Source organism: Colletotrichum phormii (assembly GCF_030913505.1).
Source record: "Colletotrichum phormii strain CBS 102054 chromosome Unknown BDP81scaffold_23, whole genome shotgun sequence".
Lineage (NCBI taxonomy): Eukaryota > Fungi > Ascomycota > Sordariomycetes > Glomerellales > Glomerellaceae > Colletotrichum > Colletotrichum phormii.
The window spans coordinates 293,408-310,335 of record NW_026851465.1 but is presented as its reverse complement, the minus strand read 5'-3'; the positions used below and the strand labels follow the sequence as shown (position 1 = coordinate 310,335).

General features: G+C 50.3%; 3 protein-coding genes across 3 annotated transcripts; all 3 read left to right on the top strand.

Moving 5' to 3' along the window:
* Positions 1-1,062: 1,062 nt before the first annotated feature.
* On the top strand, positions 1,063-1,841 carry BDP81DRAFT_398315 (uncharacterized protein; the record flags this gene model as incomplete). Its single annotated transcript, XM_060588439.1, has 3 exons — positions 1,063-1,645; positions 1,706-1,752; positions 1,809-1,841. The coding sequence occupies 3 exons, from the start codon at positions 1,063-1,065 to the stop codon at positions 1,839-1,841; spliced, it is 663 nt and encodes a 220-aa protein (XP_060440674.1).
* A 10,025-nt stretch (positions 1,842-11,866) lies between these two features.
* BDP81DRAFT_474802 (uncharacterized protein) lies at positions 11,867-12,750 on the top strand (the record flags this gene model as incomplete). The annotated part of the gene is made up of 2 exons (XM_060594708.1): positions 11,867-12,433; positions 12,501-12,750. The coding sequence occupies 2 exons, from the start codon at positions 11,867-11,869 to the stop codon at positions 12,654-12,656; spliced, it is 723 nt and encodes a 240-aa protein (XP_060440673.1). The 3' UTR covers positions 12,657-12,750.
* A 1,256-nt stretch (positions 12,751-14,006) lies between these two features.
* On the top strand, positions 14,007-16,536 carry BDP81DRAFT_398312 (uncharacterized protein; the record flags this gene model as incomplete). The annotated part of the gene is made up of 3 exons (XM_060588438.1): positions 14,007-14,449; positions 15,599-16,286; positions 16,345-16,536. 3 exons carry the CDS (start codon positions 14,007-14,009, stop codon positions 16,534-16,536), a joined length of 1,323 nt encoding a protein of 440 aa, XP_060440672.1.
* Positions 16,537-16,928: the final 392 nt, after the last annotated feature.

The window sequence follows — 16,928 nt, the reverse complement described above, 5'->3', positions numbered from 1 at the left end:
GTGAAGTCATACGTCGACTTTCACCTTTTCATATTCATTTTAGACCTCAAGCAACTCAATAAAACCTCCTTTTAATGCGCGTTCTCTCTCTGCACTTCTATATCATTGGAGCTTTGTCGTACAAAAACGAATCCGTAATTGCCGGCCAGCAATTACGCCTTATTTACCACAAGCTTTGTATGATTTCAACGTTCGTCCATCATGGACAAGTTGAGTTCTTCCACCGCGGGCCGTCTACGATGCAGACTCCTCCTTTCCTCGTGGTTTCTGAGGTCATGGGATCATTCGTGTGCGTTGTTCAGAGTGGTCAACCACGTCAAATCAGCTGCGCGGCATGACTTTGGCAAACTACCTTACTTAGAATGGCATCATGTCACTGCAAAGTCCAAACGTTATACTTCGATATTATACAAAACGCAACAACTACAAGTTGCCAAGTAGTTTTTGTTTCGGATCTTACATCAACTCTTGATAGGCAAAGTCCACATATACGGAGAAGACATCTGTTCTCAAATCGCGGGCAGGAGAAGGAAGCTCATCTGAACACGAGAGTGGACCGGCTGCCCAAGAGAGCTCGTGAATCACTCAACGGGGACAAGGCTGCCCCAGCCCCCTGATCCGGAGTGTATTCACGACGCCTACAAGGTGTCAACATGAATATGTGGAGGGCATCGCCTTCATTCCCGGAAACGAAGGCTGCAATCAGAATTTTCACTTCAAGGCTGCACCTTCCACACTCTTTGTTGTTGTGTTTTTTGCCTCTCCACCTATCCATCCGTCTTTCGTCAGATTTTTCTCCTTCGTCTCGCCTCTCCCACATTGTTTTCAAGTCAACCCACTCACTCAAATCACCTTCCCCGGCACAACGACTTGACACTTTATTCACCATCCCATCAAGCAAGTCTATCGCAAAAACGACGCCGTTAATTACGGGCAGCAATTAACGCCATATATACCCTACGACAAAGTCCCTTACTGCTATCTGTGCCTGAGATTCCATCGCGTAAGTATAGGAATCTACTGGTACAAGACGCAGCCAAACTGACGAAAAGGTGATTTAGGATGGAGGACTGGCTGGAGGACACTGTCCTCGATGCCCTTGAGCAGGTCGCCGCAGGAACAAACCAGAGCATGATTAATGTTCTTGTCGCTGTCCAGGGAGTCGTTGACGACTACGACTATGGTGACTCACTGAACACCAATACCGCTGTTGCCGACATTGGATCCTACGCCAGAGGATGGAACCAGCTCAGTGCCAATAGCCTTGCGATTCTTCCCGCACCTACTGCTACGGGCTTGACTGGCCACAACGCCAACACCAATGGTGTTGTATCTCATCAGGTCCCTGTGTCTCAAGCCATATCGGCAACTCCTGCCAGCCGCTATCATCAGCAGCTTCACGGAAATGGGCATCTCGTCTCTGTCACCGGCGCCAATAACCCAGCCATGGCTCCTTTCAACGGCCAACTCCCACTCAATACTGGCAACGGCACGCCTTCTCGTCTTCGGAACACAGACATCTCACCCCAAGTCATCCACAGCCAGATAGCCCAGGTCAATGCCGAGTTAGCTCAGGCACGCCAAGTCGAGATGGGCTCTGCCATTGACCAGGCGTCGGGAAGCACCGCGGGTGGTTCTGCCCCGAGTGATTCTGCCTCGAGTGGTCCTGACACTGAAGTGTCTCAGACCTAGTACGTCTGTGAAGTTCGAGGATGCAGCCGCCGATTCAAGCACAAGAGCTCACGCACTCGCGTAAGTCACTCCTTGCAGGTTGTTCACCCATCACATCATTGCTAACTTCACACAAGCACTGCAAGAAGGATCACTCCGCTTCGAACTAAGTCCTGGTGTGACTTTTTCGTGCACATAGGGAGCGCTTGGCAGTCGGATGACGGATTTGGAAGCTGAAGTCTGGCTATTCATTAGCTCGGCCTAGAAGGCGGACAAGGCAGCCGGAGATATCTTCCTTGAATTAAAGGAAGCTGCTGGAAATCTCGTTGGGGTGGCTTCCCAGCAAAGGCATCTCAAGCGGTGGTGGTGGCGGCGGTGGTGATGGTTGGATAATTGTTCCATTCTTACCTAGGAAGATCCGTATCTTGAACCCTGAGACCTTTGTTAATACCCTAAGCTTTGACTTCTGGCTTCATTTCGGCAATATGTTCTTTAGCCATGAATTATGAAGAGAGAAAGGTTGCCACCGCTTTTCACTGTTTTTTCATTGTTCCTTTTCTTCATATACTTGAACGTCGATGAGGTTTCATATGCCGGTTCTCTGGAGAAAAGGCCAATTATGGCAAATGCCATCTACTGGACTAAATTCCACCCTAGCAAGTTCCGGCTTTCCTCTCAAAATATCATAGTAGTCCTAACCCCGTTTTGGTGAAAAAGTATGCCCTTTCCCGAAGCCATCCGGCTTTTTTTCCACCTCAGTCCTTCAAGGCGTCTTTCCCGCCTACCACCATCAGGAGAGGATTAAGGGCTAGGGAGAGGAGCCTGAAGTCTGGGTAGCTACTCACTTCGTCTTCGAGCACCGTGGCCGTCGATATTTTTGGGCTTGCTGGCCTCATGAATCAAGATATTAGTCGATGAATATTAATATTGCCTTTAACTTGCTTCATTGGCATATACGAGTTCAAAGATTCTTTCTGCTCCATTTATCACTGACTCACCTCGTAAAATCAAAATCCGCCTTCAACCACATGTTTACTGACTGTGGCTGGACATCTCTGTGTCGACCAGGCTGTGGTTGAGACCTGACCACCTGCCCATCTTAACTTCCATTTCTAGCTGGCCCTCTCTGGTAAGGTAGCTCCTGCACTTTTATTCTTTCACTTGATCACAGCCTCGGCACAGCTTTTCATTTTTTTCCTTTTTTTTTCCCTAGTCGATGATGTTCGCTAAGCTCCCTTGAGCAATGGCAGGGTGACTTTTGGCGCACCCCGATAACGTCGCCGGCATCAGCGGGGAGTCCTGCTATTCCTGCCACTGGAACCAAATGCAAGACCAAATTGCCTGGCACCTGACTTCCAGAATTTCCTTACTTGGAACTGGATCACAAAGAAGCGGCTGGTTGGTGGACAATATGGTGAGTAAATTTCACATCACTTGGCTGCCTTCAAGTCCTCTTCCCTTTCCCTCAGTTTGTCTTGAACAACAGGTGGCAAAAATGAACAACATTTCATGATTGCTTTCGTATAACGAGACCACCTACCTTATGCTGTGTCCTATCCCCGGAACACACTCAGCGGTAACCATTCTCAGGCTTAATAGGACCCGACTTGCGATTTCACTGTCGCGGGGTCTGGGGCTGTTTGAGTCAATCATAAGTCTCAAGCAGTCCCATAGAGCAGATCATGCAGTGCTTCAAGACCGCCCCATCTGAATCAACTATGATGATGATGATGATGATGATGATGTATTTAACGTCTGGTAACAAAAGGACGTGCCGGGCGCTATGCCGACATGGTCTATGCTAATCTAAACTATGTTACAGGCTACCGTCTTCACCTAACGTTCCTGTTTAATGACTCGGGTAAATTTCGGAAAAGAAATTGGTCTCCTCTATCTATTTGTATAGAAGAGAGGCTCCCTTAGTAGAACCTAACAAGAAATTAATGCTTGCTTTGGCCATACGTTGGCGGAGGTAGTGCGGTGTAGCCTTGCGTCCACGCTTGTAGAAGTAGAAATAGACTGGTGTCTTGGGTTTCCCATAGCTGCAGTTGAGTAACGCATCTTGATGAGCGAATCTCTCGTGGTATGCTGCAAAGTCTCTATGATGGGATCTTGTTGCGTATAGCCTTCCTAGTAAGTGCCGAGGGAGGCGGAGTTCGGGCGGCTTGGGGTGAAGAATTATCTCGAGGTCGGCATATTGCCGAGGGCATTAGGACAGCCATTTTCTGGTAAAGGCTTGGAAGGTAGCTACTTTAGCTTGCTTTTTTAGGTGCGCTAATGAGGGCTGTGGCTGTGATTTTGGGATTAGTTTGCAGGCTTCCTTGGCTAGAGCATCCGCTTCTTCATTTCCTGGTACTCCCGTGTGCCCAGGGCACCACCAAACATAAACCCTGCCGGGGGTTATCCAGCTCTCTCTTTGTCTCCGAGTCCAGGAGGAAGAGAGCCTATTGAAGGCCCTAAATCTAACCTAGCTGCTTCCTATGCTCTAGGAGTATAGTCTAGCCGCGACTACGAAGTTGTCGAGGCAGATATGGACGTTATCTACTATACAAGCTATAGGAGCCCGGGTGGCTTCTATTAGGCCGTAATACGTAGCATATGCCTCCGCGTTATATACCTTAGTTTAGGAGCCGAGTGGTTCGGATCCGCGGAAGATCTGCTATATAGCTTAGTACCCTACCTAGCCTGCTCCGGCGGAGGTGCTGTTACCGTCCGATATCTACGACCCGTTAGTATAGATAATAATATCCCGCTTAGAGAAAGTTGCTATCCTGCCTACAAAGGAGAGGGCCTGTTCTTCTTTGGTCTTATTAGGTTCGTAGCCGACCCTGGCGAGGGCTGTCTGCCAGTCCGCTAGTTGCTCCCAAGGGGGGAGTTCTAACGGATCGATATATTCGGTATTTTTACTTACGAGGCTTGCTATTCGTCGTAGCCGTAAGTCTGGTCCTGATTTGTCCCTGAGTCTCGTTCGGAGAGGGTATCGCTCGTCCAGACGATGGATTCTAGTAGATACTGTGTAGAGCTTCGCATCCAGTATTACCTCTGCTGGGGGTAGAGCCGCTTCGTACTATAGGATCGGTATAGGCGTATTTCTGTATACGGGGACTATCGCTCTGATGGCTTTGGTTCCTATCGCGTCTAGTTAGTATAATAAACTACTAACCCCGTTTGAGATAATACGTCCGTTCTTTATCCGGCTCTTGCCGGGCCACTATACTTTAGATATATAGTACTAAGTAGGTAATATACAAGAGGTGATCGCTCGACGAAGTAAGTACGCAGGCGCGCCCCAGATAGTGTTCCCTAGTCCCCGTAATCTATTAACTACTTAGCATGCTTTTACGGAGAGGTTTCTTACGTAACTCTTGAATATAAGTTTACGGTCGAAGTGAACGCCGAGCCAGCGTAGAGAAGAGCCTTCTTTAATAACCTAAACTATATAATGCCTCCTATCCGGCAATTTTGTTGTTGTTATTGTTCTATTTAACGCCATGGCGGCAAGGGCGCAGCCGCCCTTGCGGCAGACCTCCCGGAGGGTATGTGGCGTGAAGGGTCGCAGGCTCTAGCTATATACTATATAGTACACGCCGTATCCTGACGTCCTCCAAATCTTGCTCGTGAGCTACTATGTGTTCTATCCATCCCTAGTTCCTACTGGTGCCCTAGTTCCGTTATAACCATCTGGTTTCTTAATAGAGGTAGTTTGTCGTTTGGAGGATAGGTTATGACCTATCTCCTAGTACCGTGGGCAGATCTTCTGGAAGAAGTCTGTCACGCAGAGGAAGGCCTGGAAGCCTTCAGAGTCAGTGATTAGCCCCTTGAAGTAGCGATCGAGGGACCCTATAGGTCCTACGGGCTCCTGGCGGCTGTAGGGGTAGAGGGTGGGCCACTGTTGCCTCCTCAGTAGGGTCTTTCGGCAGTAGACTAGATGGTCTGCCTCCTTAACCCATCCACAGGAGCAGGTGAGTAGTGCTTCTGTGTGGTTAAAGCGTTGGTGATATTGTTTAAAGTCCCCGTGGCCTGACCGTGCCGCGAGGAGGTGATGAAGGGCAGCCCTAGGGAGGCCAAGTTCAGGAGGGCAAGCAAGGGTAGTCTTGAGCCCTAGTTGGGTATAGCGGGGAGTTGCCTCTTGTTTCCACCATCGTCTATATTGGCGTCTTGGCCGCTCTTTAGCAAGCCACTTGATACCTGATAAAGTAGCTAGTTGGCCCCTAAGGACTGGTAGAGTTGTTCCCTCCTTAGGTAGGCTGTCTGCTTCTTCGTTTCCTTTGATACCTTGGTGCCCAGGAGACCAATGGGTTTGTATATCGTGTATCCTAGCTACCTCCTGGATCTCAAGGAAGGCCGCTTGTGAGGAGTCTGGGACTTTACCGCGAACCCCCTGAATAACGCTGGTATTGTCGATGCAGATGTGTATAGGCTGGCCTTGGGAGGTCTGAAGGGCCCGTCGGAGCCCAGCCCTCGCCCCCTCCGCCTCACCATCAAACACTTCTGCTAAGCCGAGACGGCCGCAGCCCTGGGCTATACGTTTATTGTTGCGGTAGATAACAAAGCCGAACCCTGTAGCCCCGTCAGGAGCTTTGGAGCCGTCTGAGTATACGACTGTATGCTGACCTGGCACAGTCTTGAGCCAGGCCTGGAAGATCCTAGCTGCTACTTCCTTCGTCTGTGTAACTATAGGGTCATAGGACCCTGGGAGGTATTGCGGCTGTAGGAGCGCTGGCCTTGGACACTTAGGTAAAAGGCCAGCTGTTCTTTGAAGCCTGGTCTGTTGCCGCCCTGACTGCAGCAGCCTTGGGACCAAGGGATGCTGTTGGTCAACCTTCTGCAGGCGTATAGCGAAGCGTAGTCGCGCTGCTTCGAGGGCTACCTCTGCTGTGGGAAGGCCAGCGTCTCGGATGAGGCTACTGGTCGGTGTGGTTCTCCAGACACGCAGGATAGCCCTTGCTGCTGCTGTAATAACTTTGCTAAGTCTACGGGCCAGGCCCTTCCGTCCTGAACCAACTGTAGGTATCTGTAAAGCAGTGCTACTGCTAGTATTGGTGCCGCTGTTTAGGGCTGGTTTGGTTAGGCCCGCATACCAGGTCTCAACTCCATACAAGGCTGTTGGAAGGACACAGGCAATAACCGCTTTTCGTACTGCGGCTGCTGGGAGTCCCCCTTTGGTATTTGTTAGGTGCCGAAGGAACTGGGCTACCTTCTTTGCCGCTGCCACCTTAGTTTCGACATGGTGACGGAAGGTGAGTCTCTTGTCGAACCAGACTCCTAGCCATCGTACAGGCTTAGTTGAGGCCTTAATAGTTAGGCCCGTCGCCTGTATATCTGGTAGGTCTTTTGTCTGGTTATATTTCCTGCTGAAGTGGACTGCCTCACACTTAGCTGGGTCAAAAGCAACCTTGTTATCAGTGCCCCAGTTAAGGATATGAGTGATCTTTTGGCCTAGGGCTATAGCATTTCCTTCTAGCGACGGGCTAGTAGCTACTAAGCCTATATCATCCGCATAGCCAAACCGTAGCTCTTGATCGTCGGCTAGGATATCCGCTATATATAGTAAAAAGAGAATAGGGGATAGTGGGGAGCCTTGTGGTAGCCCACAGGATAGAGGGAAATCCTCTGTAGTTGTATCCTCTAGCCTGACCCGGGCTGCTCGGCTAGAGGTAAAGGTGAAGATCAGCCTAATCAGATGACTAGGCCAACCCTGCTGTCGTAGCCTGATAATAAGTCGGTTTCTTAGGACAGAGTCAAAAGCCCCTTTAACGTCCATTGTCACAAGAGTTGCAGTGAGCCCTGAGTCTAGAGCCCTCTCGACTCGTGGGTCAGACAGGCTGTTAGGTCGACTGCAGCCCTGCCTGGTAGTGCTCCAACCTGCTGTGGGCTAGCAACCCCTTCTAGGATAGTAAGGTAGGCCATCCTTTTTGCTATTAGCCGCTCTAGGCCTTTACCTAAGCAGGATAAAAGGGATATCGGACGCCAAGACCCAGTCTTCGAGAAGTCTGTTTTCCCTGGCTTCTGGATCATGACAACTTCTGCTTTGCGGAACGGTCGAGGGAAGTGGCCTACCTGAATACAGGCCTGGAAGAGCTGCTGTATAGGCCTAGCTACTGATTCCCAGGTGTGTTGTAGTAACTTTGTAGTAATCCCGTCAATCCCAGGGGTTGTAGTCTTTGTTAGAGTAGCCTGGCGTACTTCTTCCATGCTGACCACATCCTGCCAGGGCATTAGACGCCGTGCAACTACTGGGATAGCGAAAGGGTCCCCAGGTAAGTCGTCTGTAGCGTTGAATCTCTCTAGTAAGGCCTTTCGTAGGGCCTGGGCTTTATCGTAGCTGTTGTCGATTGTCTGACCTTCCACTATAAGAGGCGGGCCTTTAACAGCTAAGCCAGCCTTCCGCCAGCCTACTATCTTATATAGGTCTTGGTCTGTCTTAGCCCCTTCGATCTTAGTAGTCCAGTAAGCGCGTTTTGCCCTTCTAACAGTTGTTAAGAAGATCTTTTGCTCCTCTAGGATGGGGGGAGGTATAACTAGCCCAGGTTCCTGGGCCTGCTGGCGCCTAGCCTCGATAGCACCTCGGTGGGCTTCTGCACACTCTTCTGTCCACCAGGGGGCTCCCCTACCCTGATTTGTCCGTCTCTTACCTACAGCTTGAATAGCTGTATAGAAGAGGCTGACTAGTTGGGTAGCTAGAGTGTCCAGCTCTGCTGGACTAGGTACTTCCCCTAGGGTAGGTAAGGCTGAGGATCCAGCTCTTACTAGGTCGATAAGTCGGGGTAGGGCTGACTCTGGGACTGAGAGGTGGCCAGTCTGGCGTTTCTGTTCCTGGGCCTTGCCTATAGGGATAGTTGTTGTGATAGCTTGGTGGTCAGCCCCTGGGTGCAGGTGTGGGCTAATATAAGCCTCAGCAAAGGGGATATTTGAGAATGTTAGGTCGAGGGTATGCCTATGAATATGGGTAGGGACCCCAACCTCCCCAATAAACGAAAGATCGTAGCCTTCAGCCCACTCTGCAATATCGTCCCCCCGATTCCGGCTAGGGGAGCCTGGTTCCCAGGTAGGGTGGCGGGCGTTAAAGTCCCCTGCTATAAGGGCTCTTTCTGGCGGATAGTATCCTAGGAGAGCAGTAGTCGTGTGGTTTGTCGGCTCACCTGGCGGCCTATATACGTTGATAATAGTGAAGTTGCCAGCCTTAACCCATAAGATATCTCTCGTTTGGGTAGGCCTTTGTTGCTGTATTTGTAGTCTTAGACTCTTGCGTATATAGGTCATAACCCTAGGTCTTGTATCTCTGTTGTTCCAGAAGTCAATTGGGATATAAGAGTTATAGCCTGGGTGTGTGTTGATTTGCATCTTATCTCTATAGCCTATCCAGGGCTCCTGGATCAGTACTATATCGATCTGATCCACCCAGCAGAGCTCTAGGAGAGCTGTATGAGCTGGGCTTCTCTTCCCCACGTTACACTGGGCGACTCGTAGTGCCCGTGGGGAGGCTGGCCTGAGCCTACTGCTCTGAGTCGAGGTCGAGGTGGGTGTAGGCATTAATAACGTTGTAATCAGGCTTCTGCGCCACCCGCTGAGCCCTGCTGCTTGAGGTAGCTAGGGTAGGTTGGCTGGGTAGGGGGGTAGGACTGGGTCGTCAGGGGCTTGCAGCCCTTCTGCTTCAGCCCCATTCTCATCTTCATCCATGCTGCTACAGCTAGCCGCATCACTAACGTCCGCTACAACAATTGAGTCCTGGGTAGGGGTAGGGGCGCGTGGGCGCTTTGAGCCGGGCTGATGGCTCGTTAGGCTGTTGCTAGGTTGCTGGGTGTTGCTGGCTTGGGTGCCAGCCTGGCTGCTCTGATAGAGGGCCTCATAGGCCTTCTGACCAGCCTTACGGATCCGGGAGAGTTCCTTCCGGTCTGGGAGGGTAGGGGAGCCATTAACCACTAGGGGCCTTGCTGGACAGTCCTTATGGTTAGCTTGGAAGGGGCCGGAGCAGTTGGCGCACTTCGGTCTAGCTATGCAGGGCCCAGTCTCGTGGGATCCCGAGGGCCTGCTACAGTTGCTACAGAGTGGCTGTCGGTGACAGTATCGGTTCGAATGATATCCCTGGCATCCAGGATCATGTCTGATTAGGGTCTTCTTCTTTTGGATAAGCTGAGACCTGCTGCTTTGGTTAAACAGTCTGAAGGGTGGTACTTCCACAGAGAAGGAGATGACCCAGGAGACTCCGTTTGTAATAGAGTTTACACCTAGCCGGGATTGCTGGGCCCGGGTAGGCTTATGTCCTGTTTGGGCAAGGACCTCATCTTCTACCAGAGTAGCTGGGTCAAGGGCGTCGCCATCAAGAGTCCACATCTTAGCAGGGCAACATGGGACGACGTAGGTAAATTACTTAGTAGGTGTCTCAACCTTATAGGCTCCAAGACACTCTGCTAGTTTCTGTTTGTTTGCAAGGAGGGCTTGCTGGACCTGCTTATTCAGGGGTCTCAGTGAGTAGCCAGTTGCAATATGGTAGATGTGTGGGATATCTGCCAGCTGGAGCCTAAGGGCCTGGTAGACTGTCCGGCGTAGGGCGAAGGGGGCGTGCTTCCTAGCAGCCGCTAGGCCCTCTTCTGGGATATGGGTAAAGACCCGGAGGTCCTCCTTCGGTTGGGATAGAGCCTGGGCCCGGGTCTCCGTCAGACTCTGTGTCTGGACTTCGGGCCGGGTGGGGATTCGGGTACGGGTCGGGGCTACGGCCACGGCTGTAGTCGAAGCCGAGGCTGCTACGTCAGTCCATTTCCGGCTCGGAGCCGGAGCCGTAGTCTCGTTACCCATAATCCTCTTCAAGGCTTGGATTACATAGGTTGTAGCTTCTTTTGCAATCTGCTTCCTAGGCCCCTCAAAGCAAGAGATCACGTTGTCCACAGACTGAGCAATAGCCATAAAGACGTCCTTTCGGGCTTCATAGTGCTTAGCCTCTTCATTAAGAGCTGTAAGGACAGCTCCAGTAGCTGTCCCAGTCATAGTCGAGGGCCCCTTAGCCGTTAAGGGGGTTGTTGTTGGGGCGTCGGGCTGGCTTCCCAGGAGGCTGGGCCGGAGTGGCTGGGCCTCGGTTTCGCGGCGGCGTTTAGCCCTTGAGGATGGGGACGGCTCTGAAGAGGTTCCAGAGCCTCGATCAGGGCCGGCCGAGGAGGCCGGCAACGGTCCAGAGCCCGCCGGAGGCTGCGAGGCCATCGCGGGAGAGCGCCGGAGGAGAGGTGAAGGGTTTTCAGCTGTTAAGGATTTTGGTGGTAGCCCACTTATTACACTAACAGTAGATGCCAAGAAAAATTAGGCGAGAGGGAAGTTGCTGTACCCGATGACAGATGCTACAGCTCACTTCCTTCACCATACCCATCTCACTCTGTGCCGCTATATCTATCCGCACGCAGTGGTGATGGCGGCCTCGGCGCTGGAAAGAGATCCAACACGGTGCCAATTGTCAGCGAGACCGCTCACCCAAACAAAGGGGCTCGCTCACCCCAGCATCGCCTGCGATCATAATAACGACAATTATCAACATCACGATTCTTCCAACCTTGAAGTCTACTTGCAGGTCTGCGACACCATGCACCCTTCAAAGACTATGAGCCAAATCATGTTTTTTGGGTGCTTAAAAGGACTATGGTTGTTCGGTTCTCGAAAAGTGGAAACAAGTTGTCCAGAAGATGAACATTCCGCTGTGTTTAGTTTCCCTTTGTTCCAAATTTAGATGATCCGAGTCAGGTTGAAAGACTACTCTCCTTTTTGAAAGAAAATCGATTTATTTTTTCGATTCATTCTTGCCGAAGCTGAATGTTGTCAACGTTGAACCATTCCACCCTGCACTCAGTCAAGATGTTGTTAAATATCTCGATGTTTACCACGAGATCAAATTGGACTTTACTCTCTATTCTTCACTTCTCCATCTCAAAAAGCATTCATCGAAGCTTCCATTCTACATAGCCTTTTCGACGAGCAGTTCTCCAAAGAGATACGCCTTCTCAGTCTCACGAATAACCATCAACGAACTTGCCTCTGGTAGGCACACTCAACTTAAACTTTTATCGGTCCCAGCCATATTTTATCTGTCCTGCAACTGCTGAAGCCACACTCAATTCGATCGCCGTTGCATCTTTGATTAGAAAAGAGCTCATTCCCGGGTCACAGTTTGCATCTAATCCCCTCTTTTAAATACTTATCATCTATCTTCAACATGTCTTTCTCTATCCGCCATTATCTTGCCGCTGGCATCCGTGGCATGCGCGTGGCCACTGGCATATCATACGACGACATCTTTGATCAAATGTTCCAAGCTCTCAACGTTATCCGTCAGCAAGCCGCCGAAAACGGTGACACTCAGCCTTACCTCGAAGACTATGGTCCAGACGACATCTACGGCCCGCCTAGTCCCGAGTATATCAACCTCACTGGTGTCCCCGGCCATTCCTCACGCAGCCATGCTGTGAACACCAACAACAACCCTGGCCCAGCCCAACCAGGAAACCAGGTTGATATGCCTATTCGCCTCAGTGCAACTCCTCAACCCTCTGCAGCCCCCCAGCTCAATGCAGCTCCGCCGCCCGCTGCAGTTGTACAGCCTACTGTTTACCCTACTGAACCTAATGCCCCTATTCCGGCTATTCATCGTCCCCCGCCTGAGCCTGTCATGAACCCTTACACGTTGATGCCGAGAAAGAAGGGCGATAAAGGAGACAACCTGTGGCCTTGCGAGTACGTCGGCTGCGATTCTTCGTACACCCGCCGTTACACTGTCATTGAGGTAAGTTTCCGTAATAATTTCTTTGTTCTTCTTCTGGTGATCAGATGCTGACCTAAGAATACAATAGCACATGGTGACTATGCATGGTATGCCAGCACCACCCAAGAGACTTCAACGACCCAGAAATACTGCCAACGCTACCGATTCTAGCAGTGGACAGGCGCAGGCCGGTCCCTCGGGAGCCGCCACTCCGGATGATGGGGATGTAGAAATGGAGGAGTAAATTCTTCAGCTTTTGGCTTTTTCGACTTGACACCTTTCACTCGCTCTCGATACGCAATGCTTCATTCTTTTTCCAGCTAGTTCAATAAAAGTGCAGTTTTTGGACACTATAATATATTTGTTGTGGCAGTTTCTCGAGTTATTTTCTTCGTATCACCTACGTAGTTTGACAAAGACATCTATGCATCTACTTTTGACTCTGTGTCTCATAACTCCATCATCGGCTCTTGGATTTGAGTAGTTCATCCCCTTCTATTCAGCCAATACCTGATGTGGTTTGCTCACATGCATCGAAGTCGGGCTCGGGACCTGGACGTTGCACTGAGATGACCCTTGCTCCAAGGGACAGGTGTCGTATGCCCTCCAGACTTCATCAAAGGTGGCCTAGTCATATTATATTAGAATGGGATAGATCGCACCTAGCTGATCTACGCATCCTCCTCGATGAGTGAGTTTGCATGAGCAATCAGAGAAAGCGACAGGGAATGATCACCGCCGGGCCAAAAGCAGGCATTAGGGGTTGAAAATGACGATCTCTGTGTCTAGGCCAACTATGAGAAGACATAGTCTACAGGACAGTAGATAACGACATATGGATCTCGGTGGTACAACTTTACATTCAGCCACCGAGCATACCACGCACTATCTCGGCAATGCCGAAATCTTCATTCGCAAGTTAGCTTCTGGTTCTGTTACATTTCCTCCGGCCATCGAAGACGTTCTGTCGGCCCTAGGCTCAGTCATTGGTCATTGAGTCAGACCAACCCACGATCCTAACTAGTCTTGGCTTCATATAGTTACTCACGGATATCAGCGTTGGTCGGGGAGTGGCGACTAAGTTACTTTATGAAGGGAAATGCATGAGTCTAGGTTCTTGCCGCGGCCCTACCGCCGAAAGTGTCTTTAAGAAGTGGCCGGAAGTGGCCGGGAAAGGCCCAAGACTACTCCGAGGGAAAAGAGGGGGTTGAAGATGATGGCTTATTTTAGTTGCCCATTGGCCACAAAACTGTCCTAAAGGCTCAGTGTTGCCTCTTGAAAGGGATCTCACATTGAGACCAACTACGTTTTCCCTTTTTTTTTTCCTTACAACACTCTGTCTCTGTAACAAGACTTGTTCAGAACTTGGCGTCATAAAGAAACCCTTGAACGCTATCATTTCCTCTCAGTCTCAGCCCCGTCTCACAAAACCATTGTTTTCACTTGGTCTCGCCAAATGTCAACAAAGGCGCAATTCTTCGACCTCCCACCCTGAGATTAAAACTGTGAGTTCAAGCCAAGAAATATGATACTAAACCAGCACTTACGACTTTCCTCATCAAATCATCAAATACCACATAAAACTCAATCAATCATGACTTTCGCTATCGAGAACGCTTTCGCTCTTGCGATCTTGGGGGACCACAACCCGGACACCTCGACTACCAAAGACCTCATCTACAGAACAGACTTGGCATTCTGGAGAGTTAGCACTCGTATCCTCGAGGGTAATACAAGCCTTCCCAGCGATAAAGCTGACGTCTTTGAGGGAACCTTCACCCTTTCCATGCTCGGCGAACGCGTCACCTCCGGCGTCGATGCCAACACTCTAGTTGCCTCGGCCACACAAGTCTATCTCAGCATCCGTGGACGCCTGATCCGCGGCGAATGCGTTCTTCCATCTCCTCAAAGCACCATGGGCACCAGAAGACCCGATCCATCCGTTATTGTTCTGTTCGGCCTCAACACCGCGTTCCCTGCTACTGAATCAGACGTCGCCGAGTACCCGGACAACATCATCAACGGTGAGTATGAAGAGTATGATGAAGATGATGATGAGGTGGGCTTACCTAATTCTGGCCGTGCCAAGAAGGACAAAAGAGTACGAGAAGGATCCGATCCCTCTTCTCCTCCCGCCCCGACGACGAAGCGAGTACGGAAGGATAGAAGCGAAGGGATGTGAGTATTCGACATTTTGGGTTGCAATAAGGACTCCAATTGCAAGTCGACTATTGATATTGTAAGTTTACATCCCTCTCTTGATATGATCATAGGCTGACAATGTGAGTTGTAGCATAAGAGAGACGCACACGGGATCCCCCGTCCCATTGACCTCGAGCGAATGCAAGAGGAGCAGAATAAGTAGAACGTTGTCGCTGATCGGAGAGAAGTTGAAGACATGGTATAGATTTTATCTGAGACGACAGGAGTACAAAAAGATGAACGTGTTTATGCCTTTGCAGATCAATTGCTGCTAATGTAGCTCTGAATCAAAGGGCAAACAGGGCTGGCCCATCTCTGTCGTCGACTCATTTTCATTCAAGCCGGTCTCCTTAGAGACTTTGCTATCTACTTTGGTTCAATAAATATCTAGTGTACAATCGAGCTCTTACTTACTTCTCCTGCACCGTCCGCTTTCTTGAGCTCCAATAGCATGTGGACCTAAGCTGTGCACCTCAAGTTCTTATCTACTACTATCATACGCTCCTAAGATGAATGCATCACCCACCAGAACCAGGGTGTAAGTAAAGAAGACTTTCATAGGAGCAACTCAGGCAACAGGCTCTTACACACAGAGCAATTCGATGCATCTGGATGTGGTGGCAATGACAATAAGGGCAATTAGTGGTGAGCCTTTGTAATACTAGCAACCCAAGGGCCATGTTGTTGTCTGAAGGCTTGTGAATAATCGCATGCCTGTTGATTATTCCGCCAGAACAATTTTCACATTTCCTTTTTTCGCTCTTTTAGGATTGGATAGCGGTGTGAGCTTGCTCCCGCCTAGCTATAAAATCTCTTCTTCACGGGCCCGGTAGTCAACTTGCTCTTTTCACATCCACCCACCTACCTACTGGATGCCGGTCTTGTTTTTATCACAACAAAACAGAACAGGCGCGTATGTTACCTTGTCCCTAATTTCTTTAATCAACTCTACTACTTTATCGCTCAGCTAACATATTATTCTAGAACGATGTCGTTCAACCTGGAACTTAACCTTGCACTTGCTATTCGCATGGAGCAAGTGTCCACCAGCACAACTAACGAGGGCATTCGTCGTGCTACCGAGAACGCATTGCGAAATATCCAGCAGAGATTCGAAAGCGGGAACTATAATCTCCCCAGAGCTACGAGAGCCTTTGAGCGACAGCTCATCATGGCAATCCTTATGGAACAGGAAACCCGGAACCTCGGCCTCGAAGCGCTCATTATACGAACAACGACAGCCTGGGGTCGCATTTCGGCTCGCCTGAATCAAGGCCGTACCCCCTTTCCCGAGCCTTACCATGTCATCGCTGAGGATGGAGACGAAGACATCTCGATTCAGGAGCGTCTACGCAGAATGGGACTCGATCCCAACAGCTTCGATCTCACCGGCTTCACCTCCAGCCTCCTAGATGACCCTGCCAACAGCAATAACGATGGCACTGCCCAGCCTCACGCTGACATGAGCGCTGCTATTAGAACAAGCGGCATTATCTCTGGCCAAGCTGCAGTCTTCGCTCCCGTGGTTGCTGCCCCTGCTGCCGTTGTCGGCCAGAGTGGCAAGGTCGCCGCGTCTGGAAAGCCTCGGAACCGAAAGCGCGGCAAAGACATGTATGGGTGCAACGTCTGTAATCAGGCCAAGAAGTACACTTCTGCCTGTACTCTTTACAGAGTAAGTTTATCCAAGCCTAAATTGAAATCTACAAGAGAAGCCAATATGAGTGGCACAGCACAAAAAGAAGAAGCACGGCATCCCCACACCCGGAGATCTCCGCAAGGAGAGACAGCGTGCCCTGCAGGAAAGCCAGGCCGCTCAAGCTGCCGTAGATCCGGATTCGTCCAATGGATCCGATGGAGCCAACGAAGCTGGCGACGAAGATGAGGAGATGGAGGACGGATTCGAGGATGAAGAGAGTAAATAATGACCAGACGAGGCAGTCCGTATAAGCTGATGTGACCTTCTGATGGCAGCTCCGGCCCGTAGACACCAATCCCATGCTTCTCTGCATCTTTTGAACTTCAAGTATTATCCTCGTTTCCAGGCTGGCCGCTGCTGGGTCCATGAGTACCTACCTACCTTATGGGATATACGTTCTACCGAGTTTTGAAGGGTAATTGGAGCCATCACCCGAGAGAATGTGATTTGGTACGCTGGTATTTCGACTGGCCTAATAGTAGTGGTCCACGGGTAGGGAAGGGTTGTCCCACGAAGCCCCATGACCACTCTCGTTTTGCTCTCAAGCCAAGTGAATTATCACTCCTTTTTTCTTCTTTTTTTTATCATTCCACGTTGTTGAATATTCACCGGGAGCTC